At 38.5% G+C, this 20,294-nt stretch overlaps 1 protein-coding gene across 2 annotated transcripts in view; it reads right to left on the bottom strand.

Moving 5' to 3' along the window:
- KCNH8 (potassium voltage-gated channel subfamily H member 8) overlaps window positions 1-20,294 on the bottom strand; it is a 672,749-nt gene that overhangs the window by 142,720 nt on the left and 509,735 nt on the right. For both annotated transcript variants that reach the window (XM_075586916.1, XM_075586915.1), the window contains exons 10-11: window positions 15,451-15,700; window positions 10,113-10,327 (exon numbers count right to left, since the gene is read on the bottom strand). In XM_075586916.1, the coding sequence (XP_075443031.1) occupies window positions 10,113-10,327; window positions 15,451-15,700 (465 nt within the window). The remainder of the gene's footprint in view (window positions 1-10,112; window positions 10,328-15,450; window positions 15,701-20,294) is intronic.

The raw sequence follows: 20,294 nt of genomic DNA, 5'->3' as shown, positions 1-20,294 counted from the left end.
TGATATAAACACAGATTTCAGATTTATAATTTTATAATAAAATATGATTTTCTATAAGAGAATAAAATAAGGATTAGCAGCACAATAGTTATACTAATCATATGTGCTAAAAGTGAAAGTAAATATGGAAAAGAATATTGCAGAAACATCTGTATAGTAAGCTTGATACATACTGTTTAGTATTCTAAATGTTTCCAAAATGTATAAACAGTAGTAGCATTATATATCAAGGACAAAATGATACTATGACAAAAAGATGGTATAGAGATACATCTAAACAGCTAGATAGATATACTCATACCCAAGTTTGTAGAGATTACTAAGAATGGTATGTAATACAAATTACAATTATTTTAATACAATAAAATGTATTTTAGTACGGATTCATTTATAAATGGGTGGAGGGGTTAAAACTGATAGCAGATTTAGAGAAGAGGCATGGTATAAATACCATTGTTTATAGATTAATCTATAAGACACAGTAGACTTCCTATGCACTCATGTTGATGCTACATGTGAGGTTGTGTGGGTTCAACATCTGATCCTGTTGGATCTTCCACCATACCCCATTCTTAAAGTGAGTTAGACTTGTCAATGCAATAACACCGTGTGCTGCGGGAAGCAAATGGAATCACTTCCTGCAGTTTGTAGTTTTATTTTTTTGAAAATAAAGTATTTAAATTCAGTATGTGTCTGGCACGCTGACAGATGGCACCGTAAATATTTTTTATTTCTGACCCTGTTATGTTATATGTCAGTTTTGTGCATATCTTTCATGTAGCACCCAAATGAGTACACATACATCTTCCTGGTTGACAGTTTAATGTTCCTTGTGGAGCACACCTGAGAAACCTCTCAGATACGGTACTAGATACCTGCTAGATTAGCAACATGTGTGAGCAGCGAGAAGCTCAAAAGTAGGATTTGTGTCAAAGGAAGACTCCTGGAGTGGGTAGGACCTCAGTGGCCAGAACAGCGGGGAGCAGGCAAGGATTATTGGGATCACAAGCAGGGTTCGGTGCCAGGCAGCTAGCAGGATCGCCAGGGTCACAAGCAGGGTTCAGTGGCTGGCAGCGAGCAGGATCGTCGTGGTCACAAGCAGGGTTTGGTGGCAGGCAGCTAGCAGGATTGTTGTCGGGGGAACAAGCAGGGTTTGGTGGCAAGCAGCAAGCTGGATCGTCGTGGTCACAAGCAGGGTTGGCAACAGGAAGGCAGGAACAGGTCAGGGGAGTAGGAACTGAGACTAGGGAGCAGGAAGAGGACTGGGACTTGTTAGCAGGGAACAGATTGGGGCAATCTAGTTCAATAGCAAGGGCCTTTAATATGAACAGGACTCAAAACAGGAACATAAACAGATCAGGGACAGAAGCAAAAGCATGGGTCAAAGGAATCTGGACACACAACAAAGGCAAGGGAGGAACAGGAAACAGGAAACTTTAAGGACAGAGGACAGGAGAAACAAGGAGAAAGACAGAGGAACCCCAGAGCAGACCGAAAAGCACAGCACAACCGGTTGACAGAGAAAAGAATTGTGGCTGGGAGCAGGATGTCTAGGAAGACTCTGAGAATGTGGCAGTAATACGACAAAACTGGAGGGTGTGTAAAAGGGCGCTCCTAGTAAGCTGAGTGGGTGGAGAGTCTACGGTGCTAGTGCACACAATATACAATAGTGCAAACAGTGCAAATAGTGCAAAAGAACAACTGTGCACGTGAATACATATTAAATGTGAAATAAAAAGAACAAATATTAAAACATGTCAGTGATAACACAGAATTGTGAATAAGGTATAATATTTAAACACCAGCAATAGTGTGTAAATCTCATATAATAATTGTAAAGCAGCTCGAAAAAATCCTCTATAGACCGTTCCTATGTCTATGCAAATGTCAATGTCTTCCAAGTGAGGGGAGTGCAGAAGGTGCATAGCATAGATATGAAAAAATAAGTTGAGAAGAATACTACCCATCAACTGGTTAAGGTGACACTGCTATAGCTGTGACCTTGAAAAGCATTGGTTTTGGGGTGTCTAGTCCTGTTGGGTCCAACACCATTCCAGTCATTAGATTGATACTTTAGGCTTATGAACTCTATACAGTTGGTAATTAAATCCTTTTAGGAAGTTTGGGCGGGGACTCATTTAAATATACTTTGCATAGCCATTCGCATATGTCCAAGCAGGGTAACTCTGGTATGTTCTTTTTTCAGCACAAATCATGTCTACCTAATTTATCTGGAGGAACGTTTGAGGGAATATATATACAACCAGTGACATTTGAAATCAATCTCACTCTCTCAAAAATCTATCCAGAAATGAATTTCTCTCTTGCGAAAAGAAGAAAATTCAGAAATTGTGGATCTGCCTTTTTGAGAGTAATAAACGGACCAAATAAACCAGCTGATCCAAGGTGTATCCCAATTTGTAAAAAAAAAAAATTATTGCCCATCTCTTGTTATATGCAAGAAGTTTTCATTGTTTGAGAATATTAGTGCATTGAAGGGGCAGATGATATTATGAGATCAAAAAGGAGAAGTGAGCATTTTAGAAAAAGTAGAGTGAAACAATGCAAAGAGTAAGAGCGTGGATCCATCAAGAAAGACCAAAGGTGGAGAACTTGTAAAGCAACAGGATTGACATACTGTACAATATACAGTGGCAAGAAAAAGTTTGTGAACCCGTTAGGATTTTCACATACTCTATTTTACATATTTCAAACCTAAAATGTTATTAGATCTTAATCTAAGTCCTAATAATAGATAAAAATAACCTGATCAAACAATGGCAAACACATAATACGTTTTCAACATTTATTTATCCACAAATGATTCAACATTCAATATTCATGTGTGAAAAAGTATGTTAGCTTTTATATTCAGGACCTGGTGGCGCCTCTTTGAGCAGCAATGACTTCAACTAAGCATTTCCTTTAACTGCTGGTCAGTCTCTCACATTGATTTTGAGGAATTGTGGCCCATTCCTCCTTACAGAACTGTTTCAGCTCAGTGACATTTGAGGGCTTCTTTGCATGGACAACTTGCTTCAGGTCCTGCCACAACATTTCGATGGCGTTTAGATCCAGACTTTGACTAAGCCATTATTAAACATGGAATTTATTTTTCTGCAGCCATTTTTTTGTAGATCTCTTGTATGTTTAGGATCATTGTCTTTCTGCATGACCCACTTTAGGTTCAGCTTAAGCTCAAAGAAGGAAGGCCTGACATTCTCCTCTAGAATCTTCTGATACAATGCAGAATTCATCACACCTCCACCACCATGCTTGATGGTTGGGATGAGGTTGTTCTGTTCGAATGCAGTATTTGATTTTCGCCAAAAGTATCACTGTTCTCATTGAGGCCAAAGAAATCTACCTTTTACTTGTCTGCCATGAGAACATTGTTCCAGAAGTCTTGTGGATCATCTATGTGCTCTTTGCGAATTTTAGTTATGCAGCAATGTTCTGTTTAGAAAGTAGTGGTTTCCTCCTGCATATCCTTCCATGAAAACCATTCTTGTTCAGTCTTTTTTTGAACATTGAATCCTGAACCCTCACATTAGCCAAAGCGATAGTGGCCTGCAGATCCTTGGATGTTACTTTGGGGTTCTTTGTGACTTGGTTGATGATTTGCCGGTTTGTTCTTGGAGAGGTTTTGTTAGGATGACCGCTCCTGAATAGAGTGGCTGTGGTCTTCAACTTTATCAATTTACTGTATAGACTATATGTTTGACAGTTAATTGGTGGAGCCCCAAATCCTTATAAATGGGTTTGTAGCCCTTTCTAGACTGATGAGCATCAATAATAGCTTTTCTGAGTTCCTCAGAGATTTCTTTTGATCGTGGCATGACGTGTTTCCACACACCTGTATGGTGAAGACCAAACGCAAAGTTTCTGATCTTTATATGTGTTTGGTCCTCCCAAAATCACCCCTGAAGATCTACCTAATTATTTAAACAAAAAATTCTAATTATCCCTTTTAATTTAGCTGATAAGACTAGGATTTCCCTTACTTTTGCACATACCATGACTCTTATTTACTCATTGTTTGTCTAATTCATACTGTATATCATTTTGTTTCAAAAGACATGAAATTGGTTACTATAAACCCTATTGGATATTTAAGAACAGACTACTTTTGATTCAAGAAGGTTATCATGGAAAAACTATGGAATTTCTGTAATTATCATTAGGGTTCACAAACTTTTTCTCGCCACTGTATTTAGAGGGCTAAATATTTGTAATCCTCCTCCCAACACAATCTTTTATAGACGAATTTCCCTGCACTATCAGGCAGTATGGCTGCTTGTAATCTTCATCCCCCCTCCATTTATCAAACTTGTTTTAGAGTGTACCCTCTTTCAGATATACCTACCTTAATCACTCAGAACAAAATGTTATAACTGAATAAATCCTATAAAAAGCAATTGTTTTGCCTTGTTTGTAGGCTGAGTCATGAATTGTGATTATTAATACAATTGTTAAAGTCATCTAAAATTACTAGCAATGTACCAATAGTGAATTTTTATTTCTACCTGCAGCTGACTGGAAACCATGATTTAAAAAAAATACTTTAATAAGCAATAAAATTAAGTCAATTATATATGTTTGTCGCACAATTGTTTACAATTACGATCTACATGAAGGTAACAGTCTATATGCTGTGCATAAGATAACAATATGCTCTCCCACAAACCTGCACTCAATAGCCTAAATATATATATATATATATATATATATATATATATATATATATATATATATATATATATATATATATATATATATATATAACAATAAAGGAGCAATAAAGACATATTTTGTTTTTTATAAATCTGTTCTGTAGTATTATTTAACACTACATTTGGTTTTGCTTCAAATCTCTTTATGAGTTTTAATATACTGAACATCTTTTGGTTGCTATAGCAGGCTCTGGCACACACCTTTTTTTGAACCCTGATCTCTCCCCAGTAGTGCAAGAGCTTTGGCATCAAATTACCACAAACAGATCTCTTGCAGTGTTCCCAGCAGGAGACTGTCTATTGTCAGAGCTTTCAGCTCAGACGCAATGTTACCCATAGTAATATAAGGCTATATTATAGTTTTTCCATTCCACTGACTGCAGTATAAATTCAAATTCAGCCATTAGGGTAACCCAGGGAGCGGGATCTTTGCCGATCGATCACAGGAAAGCGGATGGATCGGCAGCTTAGGTACAGTAATTACTTTTCCTTAAAGGTAATCAAATACAGCTTATATTAAGACAAAAACAAAAACAAATAAATGTGCGGCGAGGATTGAACATCTACTACTACATAATAACAAAAACAATATTGCCTAAAATATATGTGCACATTCAAGAGTTGACATTATTAAGAAATGAATTTGTAGAGACTAATGATTAGCCTATACTGGACTTAGTGCTATCAAGAATGGTTCAATTATTCTATTTCTATTAGATCCTTTTGGTAAAGTGAGATACTGTATATAGATATCTACCTGCCATTGAATAAATGAAAAATAAAAAGTGCGCTACTAAGATATATTCAGTGAAAAAGATATAATAAGGATAAATATCCAAAACCCCACACTAATTCTATGACACCAACAGAATCAGTGTAAATCATACATGACCTTTTGTATGGATAGAAGTGATGAATGTAGCGTCTGCAGCTGTTGACATTAGGGTGGCTCAGCACCCCTTACACTACAAGAAATTAACGACAAGAAAAACCACGCACAACGCACAGTGAAGTAAATCCAAAAATAGAAATGTATTAAAAAGGGTAATATATCTGCACACATCAAATCAAAGATAACAAGCATTCCATGTACTAAGTGTAGCCCTTTTTCTGACACTCTAAAAGAGACTACGGGTGCTGCACCCACCTGTGGCTCCAGGAGATCTGAGCCTCCGCTAGCTGGGAGCCTGGGGTAACACTTATTAGCGCAGCGCCTCCACTTGCCCAGGATCCCCGTTACGTAAGATTCCCCTGGGCAAGAAACATAACAACACATATGCGTGCAACCAGTTTTACTGCATGCAATAATAACCTTATCACTTTATCATTGGCATCAGCACATACACATAACCTTATACTATACTCATCGCTTATACACTAACTCAACTAAATAGTAATGTTTTCATAACGTCAGTGGCTCCGCCACGTTCCTACGGAGTATTGTCCTTATAATAGTTGTGGCTCAGCCACGCTCTTAGTGAGTATGTCTCTGTCCCGTCACCGCGTGCCCCACACACTGTGTCCTTGTACTAATAGACAAGCTTGCTCCGTGTACTTAGGCCTTTGGCCATTTCACTAGTGTACCCAAAGAGTTACGCCTATGGCGGGATCAGCGCCTGTTGACTGGTAACAACTTCAAAAAGAATCCGTTGATCCGACACGTGACCTCCAGATATCACGGTGTCCAGCCGTCTGGTCCCAGATGACTGCAACCGCAGCAACTCTGTACTTTGTCCCTAACTGGTACTCAGTAAGGGGTGATGTTCGCTACCACTATAGGGCGTCCCTGCAGCACAGCTACCTACTGTGACTCAGGGGATACTCCTAAGGGCCTGTGGGGATAGCTGTCCTATGCAGGCGGGTCACGGACCCCCTGCACTCACACTACCTCCACCCGAACCTTCCGAACCTCCTCTGACAAGCGTGGTCTCTCCCCCACGCTTCCCTTTCCTCATCCCGTAATCCTAGCCTTCTGATTGGCTCCTAACATCAGATGACTGTCCCAGAGCTCATGGGAGTTGTAGTCCACCGACGGAGCCTTTCCCTTATTGGTCCGTCGTTCGCGCGCTTACACCGCGCATGCGCGACCTCTCCGCTCTGTGAGTGCCCCCTGTAAGGTTGCGCAATAACATGGCGGCGCCTTATACTGTCAGGCCACCGCAGAACCTGCACTACTCCCTCCGGTGTCACACTGCACCCACATGAGGTATTTAACACACCCCTACATTAGACATGGGTTACCAAACACCGGAACAGAATGGGAATGGCCATCGTCTCTGTACCCTCAGGTGGTACTCTTCGGTGGTCCCTGGAGAATGTGGTCGTCCCTCCGGTAGTTGGCCTCTCACTCAGCGGCACTAGCAATCCTCCTTGGAACTGGCGTCTCATCAGATGACTTCCCTCCGGGATGGAATCAACCTCACAGTATAACGATGCACAAAAGTCACTTAAACAGGTGAGTGATTAATCCAAGAATCAGCGATGTGTACCAGCTGGGCTCAAAGTAAACACCGGGAGTCTGTTTCTATTTTTGAATTTACTTCACTATGTGCATTGTGCGCTGTTTTTCTTGTCGTTAATCTACCTGCCATGAAGTACCTGATAATATAGTGAGATATTTGTAATTGGTATTTCTGTATATTGTATATTGCAGGCCAACGCTGCAAAAATTCGGGGCATTATTGAAATCCCTGCTCTCTGATTTTCTGATTATTCATTCAGTAATGCCCGGAATTTTTGGCAGCTTGCCAAGTTTTTATTTCTAGCCAATCAGCTTTTCCTTTGTCAGAACAGCTCTGAGACAGGGCAGGTGATTGGTCCGGAGGCAGCAGCCAGGCAGTGACTCCTCCTCCTCCTTCCATACACAGAGTGCCACGCCGGACACAGTGAGAGGAAGGGTGAGTGTATTTGTAGCTGCAAAGTAATTGTCTGTCTGCAAAGTTTTTTTGTACTGTAGCTGAAGTTTGTCTAGTGTGTGTGTGTGTGTGTGTGTGTGTGTGTGTGTGTGTGTGTGTCAGCAGCAGCAGCAGCAGCAGTGTTTGTGGGTATAGCTGCAGAGTTTTTGTGTAGCGGCAGCTTGTGTGTGTGTAGAGCTGCAGTGGGTGTGGTGCTGTTGTGTTGTATGTGTGTGTAGCAGCAGAGTTTGGCTGTAGCTACAGAATTTGTGTGTAGCTACAGAATTTGTGTGTAGCAGAAGTGTGTGTGTGTGTGTGTGTGTGTGTGTGTGTGTGTGTGTGTGTGTGTGTGTGTGTGTGTGTGTGTGTGTGTGTGTGTGTGTAGAGCTGCAGTGTGTGTGTGTAGAGCTGCAGTGTGTGTGTGTAGAGCTGCACTATGTGTGTGTAGAACTGGTGTGTGCGTGTACACAGAGGGAGCGGTAGTGTGCGGATATAGATAGCTGCAGTATAAGTGTATATAGAGGTGCTTTAATGTATTTACCGTTTTATTTTAATAAATAAATCTATATAACTATACAAAAGTGTCTATTATTTATGAAAAAAGCCGCCATTTAGCAAATGTTCAACTATAATAGATAAATAGAATCACTAGCTTAATATCATATTATTATAAAGGTAAAGTTATACATCATATGATTCTCTAGTATATTTAAGTAATAATCCCCTCAGAATAGAGCATTACTGGCCAATAATGCCCTGGCTGGAAGAGTTGAAGCCCGAGGCAAAGCCGAAGGACTTTAACCCAGCCAGGGCATTATTGGCCAGTAATGCTCTGTTCTGAGGGGATTATTACTTAAATATACTAGAGAATCATATGATGTATAACTTTACCTTTATAATAATATGATATTAAGCTATTAATGCTATTTATCTATTATACACTGGCGACACACTTTATTCGAGCTTGGCTAGTCCCACGAATTCGGGTATACCCGGGTGTATTGAGGTTTGTGACTGTTTTCTGCCCGAGTACATTGAGTTATTTTTCAGGCAGGGATTGAAGCATTTTATTCCCGCTGGCTGCAATACTGCACAGTATATATATATACACTGCATTACAATTCATGAATTTATGCCATCTGGTAGACACGCGAAGCATTGCAGCCTATTAAATCCTAATCATCCTCATTTAACAGATCAGCCGCCCATCAGCCAGGCATGAACCCAGGCTGGGAAGGCAAATGCAACGGGGCTTGTCAGAGGTGAGGAGCGGCGCATTCCAGGTATCTGCCAGGTACATACCGGGTATTTGCTCGAATAAAGTGTGTCGGTGCAGTAGTTGAACATTTGCTACACATATCTAGAGTTATGAATCACCATATACTGTAGAAGATCCAATGGCTAGTATTCTGTGAATCATCAAAAGAAGTAAATTTATTGTGCACACCTAGGCTATTTAAAGCTATAATTTAACATATCACTAAAATAAATCACAACACAATAATGAGTGAATAGGTGACAGTGTGAAAATAAACACATTTAATATAATAAAATCACAGGAAGTGTGGCTGGAAGATATAATGTCTGCTGAGAGAGACACACTGGTCCCTTTACTGAGAGGCTGGGTTGTGTATCCAAACGAGTACTCAAACTACTACAAATTGTGCTGGTGAAAAAAACCTTAAAATCCACTACTAATTCATTGTGTGAACAGTGAGCTGATGAGTGGAAAAATATCATGTAAACGTCCGATAAAAAACAGCTTTGATAGAAATCAATACCAAAATACTACAACAAAATAAAATTAAACTAATTGACCCTCCCATTAAATAAGTCTAATTCAAACTACTAATATTAATTAAAGTAAAATACTATAATATTGTGATTAATAGAAGCTGAGTATCTAAGGTCAATATGAAGAATTATTGAATAAAAGTCTCATTAAACATGCTAGTTGGCGTGTACGCTGCCTCTCTAACACTAGCTCACTGAAAGTGACATCATGCGCACTGATGTCACTTCTAGCCATGGAGGTTACGTTATAAAGAAATTCCAATCCTAGTAAGTTTCAGGCTATACAATGGTACCAATGCTGATTTTTGGGGGTTTCTTCATTTTAACAAAATAATTTCATAATTGAAAATAAGGAACAGGGTAGATGTGATGTTCTAAAATTGTGACCAGTCCGGTAGATTGAGTATCCAAGTGTATAAGTCCACAATGGGTTAATCCATAACACGACGGAGTGCCATTGATAAAGTACCTTGAGTACGAAACGCGTAGGTGCGTTTACCTTGTCCATTTTTTCTGTATGTTCAGCATGCAATAAATTAATTAGTACTGTTTGTTACTTCTGGAGTGGCCTGGCTGTTTCTTTTCTTCCTGCACAGAATGTACAGGATATCCCTGGCTGTGCTCTATCTTTTCTCTCTATTTTCCTTAATTGAAAATAAAAATAAAAATTGATGCCAGTAAATGTACTCACGTCACTTTCATGACCTTCTCGAAGATTGTATGTAAGATCTTGCTGGATATCATCTACAAATTTGTGTGCATATTCTGGGTAAAAGTCCAAGACTTCATAAAGGCCTTTGAGGATAATACATTGAAGGTCACAGTAGGTCAGAGCCTTGACATCTGCATTTGTTTTGATCACTTGATCTTTAATTGATAAATTTGCTCCAATTAGATCCCCTTTACCTGTAAGAAAATGTAAAAAAGCCAAAAACAAGAATTACAAATAAACATGTCATACAAGGCATGTTATAAACAGGCTAATCATTGTATATTGGATAGTAGATCATTCACATCTTAAAGAAACTTGAGATTAGTTATAGGAAAGCACATGAACTTAGTGTATTGTCAGCAGGCTGTATGAATATCATATTTTAACAAATTATCCTGACAATTTTGCCTTGAGCAAGCTTGAAAAGACTGTCATTTTTGACAGAGGTCGCATAGATTGCTAACTTCCTACCATCACACCTATCTACTGCAATGTAAATCATAAACTGCATGAGAAATGAACAATGGATTGCTCTTTCTTTGAGATTCAGGTCAAATAACTTCCAGCAGGAAGTCAAGCAAATTGAAGGCACATCCATTATCTACATTCATGCTATTACTGTATAGAACAGTATATTTAATTTCACATTGCAGAATAAATGTTATGAATTCACTTAAATTCAAACTGATTGCTTTCTCTTATGTTATAGGTAAATGGCACATTAGTTTGAAAATATTATGCACACAAAGTGGAGTTCAAATAGTATATAGCCATGGCTGGTCCTGGCTATCTTTCTGCCTCACTGTCACGTAAGCCCTAGTAGCTACAGTCAGTGACAGGCTATTCTGTGCATTTACCCTCCCCCCCCCCCCCCTCATGCTGCCTCTGAGTGACAGAGGTGGAGGTGAACTGAGTCTGTGTAAAGCCAATCATGGTGCACACTCTATACCCTCCCACTCTGTGTCTTAGGGAGGAAGTGTTCCAAATTGTATTCAGTCCAGCTCAGCCCCTCCTAAGTGTCAATAAAGAATCCTTTTTATATACCCCTGCCTAAGTAACAGTCTATTGGCTAGGGGTATGAGAGAGAAGTCTATTAAGTTTGGGACTGTCTCCAGGAACCCTGCTATTACAGGAGGCGCTGACACCACGAAAATGACCAGAAGGATCACCAATAGCCTGTTCTGATTCCCCTTAAAATCGGAAATGCCAATCTTTTCTAGACCCTCACAGGTAACAAGCATTCCAAACACCTTTAACTTAGGCAAGAATTCCCAGAGGGGGAGAGGGGGGGGGGGGCAAAGCAGTGCTACAAGTACGTTATATTTAACCTCTCTTTTATATAGGGTTCAATGCTGCTGAGTGCCATTTTTCTAAGTAGCTCTTTCCTGGATGATCATATGTTACTTCTCTGGCTGGCTTTATTTTGGCTCCCAGTATAGTGTTCATGCACTCTTTTGTGAATGCCTAAAGTTTACAGTATAAAAAAATGACAAAATAAAATGGATTTTTAAGTACTTTTAAATAATGTAACATACAAATAACATATAGGTTCCCTTCTACAACACACATTGGATTTTCATTTCATGATTTCAATTTTACCACATTGTAAAGATGACTACGCATTCACATAACTGCTGTACTCTACCTTACCTTGAGATCTAAGGAGCAGCTTCCAGATTCCTGCAGTACATACTATTGTAACAAATTATGCAAACACCTATCCTGCCTTATCTTGTCTCTGGCTCAAGAATTGATCATTTGGTGAACTGGATGATTGGCCATATTCCAACCCGTTCCTTTTTCACAGATCTACAAAGCTCCCATAAGCCACCAAACATGACATTAACCGAACTTAACGTGAAAAATAATTGAGTATAAACAAAGGACAACAACATTACATTAAGTCTTGTTTACTCCCTTAAAGAGCATTGCGTTAACTACTGTATAACTGCTATTAAGGATATATGCAAATGATTTGTTACTATAACAACACATATCCACAAAAGTACGTTAAGGTTAAAGTAAAGACTTAGGCTTGCATACTGTACATCAATCTGCAGTATTAAAAAAAGCGGTATTACCGCCCAAAAATGCATTATTTCTATAGTGGAATACATTAACATTACACCGCTGAAAATAACACATTTTTTATAGTATCCGTTAAAAAAATCAGATCCATTTAAAGATAGGCCTAATACCATTTTTTTTTTGTATTATCATACCATACATCATCATGTACCAATATTTATCGGAGCAGAAATAGCAGAAATATTGTTTTGGTTTCTCACCTACTCCAGGCAGGTGTTATCCCTGTCTTGCCTATGTATATAATGGGCAATGGACATCTCATCTCAAAGTGATGGAAACACATGGTACATCAACCAACTGAAATGGTTGAAAGTGACATCAGGCCTTCTGGGACGGGCCAAGCCCTAAGTAAAGCCGTGCCCTCTCAGAAGATCAGAAGTCAAAGAAGAGGCTACATTGGGTGGCTAAAGAGGAAGAGGAGAAATAAGACAGCTACTAAGAAAAGAATAAAGAAAATAAATACTTACACAAGACTCTTCTATTAGCAACAGAAGATTGAGGGCATTGTGGCAAGTTAAGGATCCAATCTCATAGAGCTAGGATGGCAATGGATTTCAAATATGCCACCAGGCCTGGATTTATTTGTAACTTCGGATTTTTGTCCTATCAGGCTTGGATGTATTTTGTATGGTTTGGGCGGGTTTTTGTTAGCTGTTAGGCTCAGATTTTGTTTTAATTTTATGGTGGGCATTTGCCCTTTATTGGATTGGTTCTGGGTGCCTTCAGCCATGAAGATGAGGATAGCCTTCATCCTGGCTGGGGTAAGCAATCATTTTTTTTTTACCGGTAAACATTGATTGCCAATGTGGCTATCTAGGCCCCTATTGGGAGCCTAAGTAGCCACAGTGACAATCAATTGATTCTAAGCATATTTTTTAAAGTGTTATTGTTAATTATAATGTAATTTGTTATATATATATATATATATATACTTAAGAATGGCCATAAAGGCCTATTAGCCACATTTAACTAATATTGCTATTGCCATTAGTCTAGTGTGTGGGGTGGGAGGGGGGTAGGTTTGATTGGGGGAGGGTGGGTGTAGAGGAGCATTTGCGCCAAGGTGGGTTTTAAGGCTGCTTGGAGTGGGGGGAGGGGTTGGTAGTTGTTAATCCCTTGGTAACCTTAGCAATGTGGCTATCTAGGTCTCCATCGAGAGGGCTACGGTAGCCACAGTGACAATTAATTACTTTATTGGTTTAAATGTTTATTTGTCATGTATGTGTGTGTGTGTGTGTGTGTGTGTGTGTGGTGTGTGTATGTGTGTGTGTGGTTAAAAAAGTTTTCTATATTTTTCCAATGGCTTAAAGCAATAAAGATAAAAGCCCTGTTAGCCATTGGCTAATATGACTATTGGCCATTCGTCTAGATGGTGGGGTTAAGTTTGTAGGATGGGTGGGGGTATGGGGGTGGGTGATTTGAGCATTTGATCTGATTTGGGCAGTTAGATCATCCGGGGGAGGTGGTAAGGGTTAATCCCTTGGTTTCCTAAGCAGTTACCACTAAAGTAGGTTTAAATGTATTAACCCCTTTTATGACTGTGGTAACCACCGTCATCAAAGGGGTTAATGCTATTTCTACAAAGAAATTGCCTAACATGCTCTAGGACCACAAAGCAACTATAGATAGTTATTGCAATGTCATAGTAAAACAATGATGTAGGGTAATGGTGAGAAAACAGGGAAATAGTCCAGTAACATAGGATATGAGTCCATAGTTGCATTAAATCCACTACAGGGATAGGTGCTTTCTTCATCAGAGAGGCATTCCAGACCTTTAGTGATCGAAAGGGGTTCTTTAGAAAAGGAGAGTAGAAGAGCACACAAGAAGCCCCTATTAGTGTAAAACCTTTTTAATGGATTGTAGTAGTTAAAATAGCAGTAAGAAATGCAATTAACACAAGGATTCTTAAAAAAAAAAAATCATGTCAAGTATGTCTGTGGGTTAGCCCAGCAGGATGAACCCATGGCATCTGCCGGTGTTCTGGTCTCTGCATTGTCCTGCTTCATGTGTTCCATGTCCTTGGAGATGTTAGCTTGACCGGCTTCCGATTGCCTGGGCAATGTCGGAATTACATCCGTCCAAGGAGCAGACACAGAGCTTGCTTCAGAAAGCAGCTTGAAAGCTGCATCCATCTTTGGCTTTGGGCATTTCGCAAGTGTAAATATCTCTAAGAAAATGGATCGCTTGGTGCGGGAGGCTGCAGAGACCAGACGACCGACAGACGCTGCAGGTTCATCCCGCTAGGGTAACACACAGACATACTTTACATGGTTTTTAATGAATCCTATGGTATCTTACCTATCTGGTAATTGTATTTCCTATTGCTATTTTAACTGCTATGATCTATTAAAAAAGGTTTACACTATTAGGGGGTTTCTTGTGAGCTCTTCTACTCCCGCTCTCTTAATGTTATTTCTACCATAGGGTTCTGTAATATTTATTACAGAAGCCTATGATATAAATATTAGTAATGTAATCGCGATGCGGTAATTAACGCGTTATTACCATTTGCGTCGATTCCCGCATTGAGATTCTGGGGAAAATATTATCCCAGTAAATCATTACGGCAATGTTGATGTATCCTTTATTACATTGCGGTAATAAGGTGCATTCTTTTTTTCTTTTTTTTTACCGGTTGCGATATTAACTCTGTTTTGACTGAGTTTGATCTGTGCTGAATGTTATGTTAGTTAGGTCATTTCTAAATTTGGCTGTACTTGCATCCAATCTCTGAAATTGGACTTTCACTAGGTGTGGATGGTTTTCACACCACCTTTTAGGTTTGGATTGGAGTAACACTAAGACATACTTAACTTCGCATATCTGAAGATTATGCTACAATAACCTGATGTTATGCCTATGCTATTGAGATACAATAGCCATTATTTGGCATATAATTAGTTTTGAGGTTAAACTCAGGGAAAATAACATCTGTTCTTGATTTACTGTAGGTATTGTGACATCATAAGCCAGGACTTTACAGAGCTTTGGGAATCTAGCCTTTTGTTGGGTTCCAGCCTTCACTTCCTACTACTTTTGTGCACTGTGATAGGACTTTAAAACTAATATGATGCTTTTTGATGTTCTACTATATACCCACATAGGGCATTTGTGAAACTACTAGCAATTAAGTCAAATTTGATAAAAAATAGAATATTAAATATATTTTAACTTGCATATAACCTTACCTAATTGCTTTCAAATTGTTATATGTAATAGCACATACCTAGAATAGCCAGTACCATTCCATCCTTTAAAACTTCCATGGAACCTGAGCACACCAAATAAATTGCTTGCAATGCATCTCCCTGCCGTAGAAGGTACTCTCCAGGAGCACAAAAGGAGGTTTTGATATGCAGAGACAAAGACCTGAGGCAACCGCGACTAGCGCTCTCAAAAAGGGACAGCTGTAGAATCTCCTTGTTCAAGTGCATGGTAATATCTGAGCGTAGCTCATCTGGAAAATCTTTCAAAAGCTGTCAAAGAGAGAGAAACTGAATTAATGGAACTCAAATTTTCATCTACCCTTTTCTGCAGAGAATGAGCTGTTGCTTTCAACCATTTGCTGATTTTATGACAAATATATCTGACAGTTTTCTATTTTATGTATAATCTGCTCTTCAGTTTGCCATTGTTTTTCAAATGTTCCATAGATATTCTCTCAATGAATTTGGCAACATTTTCCTGGAAAGTAAACAAGTCTAGGAAATTAATCTTACATGAAAAAAAAAATGTTATAGAGTAATAAACTAATGGGTAATTAGTTTATTAATTAATAAATTAAGATAAAGAATATATTAATACATTAATTAATTAATAACTAATGTGATGAGTTGATTTTTTTTAGATATTAATAAATAAATAAATTAATAATTAATGTGATTAGTTTGAAATCTCCATTTACATCAATGGAGTTTTTTGGTAAAAAATGGCTCAGATGGATGCTTTAGAAAATAGAGAATAAGCCCCTAAGTGTAATAAGATTTTTTTTTAATTACTATTATATTGTATTTAGTTTATTTTAACGGGATTCATAATATGTAAATTGAGGTTAAGATAATTATTTTTTGTTTGTATTTATTTTTTAAAAAAATCATATTTTTGTCTTGGATTTACCAGAACTCAATTGATTTTGATTTTTGTTTTGTAAAAAAAATATGAAAAAAACTTTTAGGCATAAGTTTGTGATTTTTCCATTCATGAACCCGAAAATTCATTGTTTATTAAAAGAACAAATAATGAAAACCAAAATCTGAGGATTCGCCTTTCTTGGGTTCTGGTTCGCATTTTGCTCGGATTAGAAAAATGTCTTCATGGAGTTTGACTCAGACATCCACAGATTACAAAATTTGGATTTTGGACCTGTCCATCCATAAAAGTTATGAAGTTATTTGCCTAGCATAGTTAAAGGAATAATTAAAAGGTTACCAGATGAGTTCTTATAGGTGTCAAATGGGTTCTTGCTCGTTACAGTTAATACATTTCATTGTTGTATTTTAAAAAATAGTCTTGCCTATGAGTATATCTATGAGTCTTACTTATTATCAATAGGCTCCTATTCAATATAGTAATACATAAGTGAATGCACAGCTAGTTGTGCTTTCTGTTTCATTCATTTTAATGGAAGTTAATGATTCATTCATTGAGTGATATCCACATTGTTATCCTCCTAGTGTAGATTTATTGTAGTTTAATAACTTTCATAGGACCAACATCAGAGTTCATAGATGGAATTACAGCGTTCAGAACTTTGGAAACCTCTTAGGTTCCTTTAAGTGGATAGTGAAAGCTGTGATGTTTTAAAAGTGTTGTACACTGTAATATATATATATATATATATATATATATATATATATATATATATATATATATATATATATATATACAAATATGTCAATATAAATATATATATATATATATATATATATATATATATATATATATATATATATATATATATATATATATATTATGTTTGTCTCTGAAAAGGTAGCACAATTAATCTACTGTACATGTACTTTTTCAGAAACTATAAGGCTACCACAAATTTTTACTATATCATTATAGGGGCATATTTCTGATAATGGTAAGACTCGGGAATATACAATATGCAAATTAAAACAATTTTTATGTACTGCATGATCCATTGTAGAAATTCTGTATAACATGTTTCTTGTATTTCATTTTTCTTCAGAAGTAACTGCATTTTTGTGTTTCAAATGTAGAGCAATTATTATATACTTTTAAATACTTAAATAGTATTGCACTTTTTCAGATTGATCACTAATACACTGTATAATGGCAGACTATAGGTTAACTACCATGCTGAACAGTATAGTCTCTATTTTCTATGCAAAGGTGTAAATATTATAATAATTGGTGTTCACGGTCCTAGTCTCCCCAAGCAAAAGGTAGAAGACCCTGAACCTGTAGAAAAAGGGGATATAGCAATGGCTAGAAGGGTCTAGTCTTGACTAGAAGGGGATAAGGGGCTTGGTGATATCAGGAGGGTCAGGAAGGGGGTGGGATTTCCTTAGTGAGAGATAGTAGGGTAAAGGGGGGGAGGCATGGGAGTGTAGTGGATAAGAAGCAAAGAGGGGTGGAAGTTCACCCCTTTTCCTCAGTTTCCCCTTCGTGATCCCTCCCTTGTTGTGGTTGATTTTGAGGGTTTTGTTTCTTATTGTTTGCCATTCTAATTCATTGCATATACGTTTTGGTATAGAAAAAAATGTGAATGGAAGGAAAAAAAAAAGGAGTGACACAAGAATCAAAGAAAAACACAGCTGAAACGTGGGGATATAAAAGTTTGTTTAGTGTTTGCCTCAAAGTGGTTGAGCTGGGGGCAGGGTTGATTCTGGGATTTATAGTGGCAATGTCTGTCAAAGCTGCAGTCTGGGGGTTGTTGGAGTTGTGGGCTTTGGCCAGGCAAGTCATTAAGGCTTATGTTGGCTTCAGAGGAATATAAGCCTAAAGGGGCAGGGAAGATTGTAACTGGGGAAGGGCTCTATGTTTGACTGGGTCAGCTGACCTGCAGTGTTCCTCAGCATCATTAGTTGATTATCCAGTTCTAGGTTATGACATTGCCTTTTTGCTGGGTCGGAGGTGGCATTCAAGTGTGAGCCACAGTATCTGTGGGCTGTATTAATTTGGGTCTAGCCTGACAAGCCCTCCCCCCTCCTCCTTTTATTATGGTTTTATGATAAAGTAGGTTTTATAAAAGCTGTTGCCTTTTTTCTCAAACAAATACAGGTCTCATTTCATTCTGTGGGGTGGGGAAATAAGTAACATTTTGGACATGTGGGATGGGACTCATATAAATATAGTCTGCATAGTTAGTAGAATATCTCCCAGCTGGGTACCTCAGGTGTGCTCTTTTTTCAGCACAAGCATGTCTCCTTAATTTGTTTGCGGATATATATAATATATATATATATATATATATATATATATATATATATATATATATATATATAAAATAAAAAAATAAATAGATGATACCGTTCTGTGGCTAACGAAATGCTTTTACTTGTGCGAGCTTTCGAGATACACTGATCTCTTCTTCCGGCGATGTTACAATGAATGAAGCAGTATATTATATATAAATTAATATATATATATCCCATCATTCCCCCCCGCCTCCCTCGGTCTCCAACTTCTCTTTCCCCCCTCTGATTCAATTTGAAATTTGAGTTCAAATTCTTTCAAATCCATCCGTATTGTATTCAATGACAGATTTGAAGGAATATGCGCTTCTTTTTTTATGCCACAGACAGATTTTGGTGGGCAGGACGGATTTGTTCAAAACAATCCGCAGAATTTTGGGGAACAAATTGAGACTGGTTCACACATCTCTAGTATCCAAGTAGTTACTGAAGGGCCAGATAGGCCTTGCCACATTTCTTCTCTGTACACAGTCCAGGGTTTCCACCAGGTTTCCTGGGACCCGTAACTCTAGCTGTTGAGTTGGAGGGTGTTGGTGGCTGCAATTGTTTAATAGGAGGGTGTCTGTTATTGTTCAGCAGAGTCAGGTGGCCACAATTCTTCAGCAGGAGAGGAGGTGCTGATCGCAATTATTAAGCGGGGAAGGGGAATCGCCATGATTGTTGTCTGATTGATGAGGAGCTACAATGGGGTATCAAGCATTACTGATGAGGCCGAAAGGCCTTGCCAAACTACTATTCTGTGCACAGTCCAGAGTTATCCCCAGGTTTCCTGTGAACCGTAACTCCAGTCTTGCTGCGAATGTCACAAAATCCACCCACAATGTTTATAATACTTTTGTTTGCAAATGCTACAACATTTGATCCTCCCACTTTCACACTATTGTTTTTCACATTGTGATTGTGAGGGAAGGGAGCAGGGTTGGGCTGGTGGCTTGTTTAGTGTGTGGGTAGGTAGGCAGGTAGAGACTTTAAGGAGTAGGGACAGACAGGGGAGGAGATATATATTTTTTCTTCTCTTTTTGTTTATGTTTTGGAGAGTAGTAACAGGGACGGAAGGGGTTCTGCTGTGTCCCTCCTGTGACACTGAAGGGGGACATTTCAAGAGGCTCAGGTAGCAGTGCAGGTAGAACTGTGAGAGCAGCAGGAGATTGTACATTACCAATTGCTTTTTCTGGTACCAGCAGTAGGGGTAGTCATAGTACTGTGGCTGCACTCCCGGGTGCTGGGTGCATGCCTCTGGCCTATTAATGTTAATAATGTTAATGAAATGTTAATGTTGTAATAAACATTTTCATTTTTACATGTTTCTGAAAGTGCATGTCTTGATCTATTATTGTATACTGTATGCTTCCAGTGCAACCAAGCGAGTTTGCGCGAAGGTACGTGAGTGCCTTCCTTTATGATATATATACACATAACACACACATAACACACACATAACACACACATAACACACACACACACACACACACACACACACACACACACACACACACACACACACACACACACACACACACACACACACACACACACACACACACACACACACACACACACACACACACACACACACAGGCATTGCTGAGATACATTCTCATCAGGACAGGTTTTTGCAGCCACACTC

Source organism: Ascaphus truei, chromosome 2, assembly GCF_040206685.1.
Source record: "Ascaphus truei isolate aAscTru1 chromosome 2, aAscTru1.hap1, whole genome shotgun sequence".
In the NCBI taxonomy this organism is placed as follows: Eukaryota; Metazoa; Chordata; class Amphibia; order Anura; family Ascaphidae; genus Ascaphus; species Ascaphus truei.
This window is presented reverse-complemented; position numbering and strand designations above follow the sequence as displayed.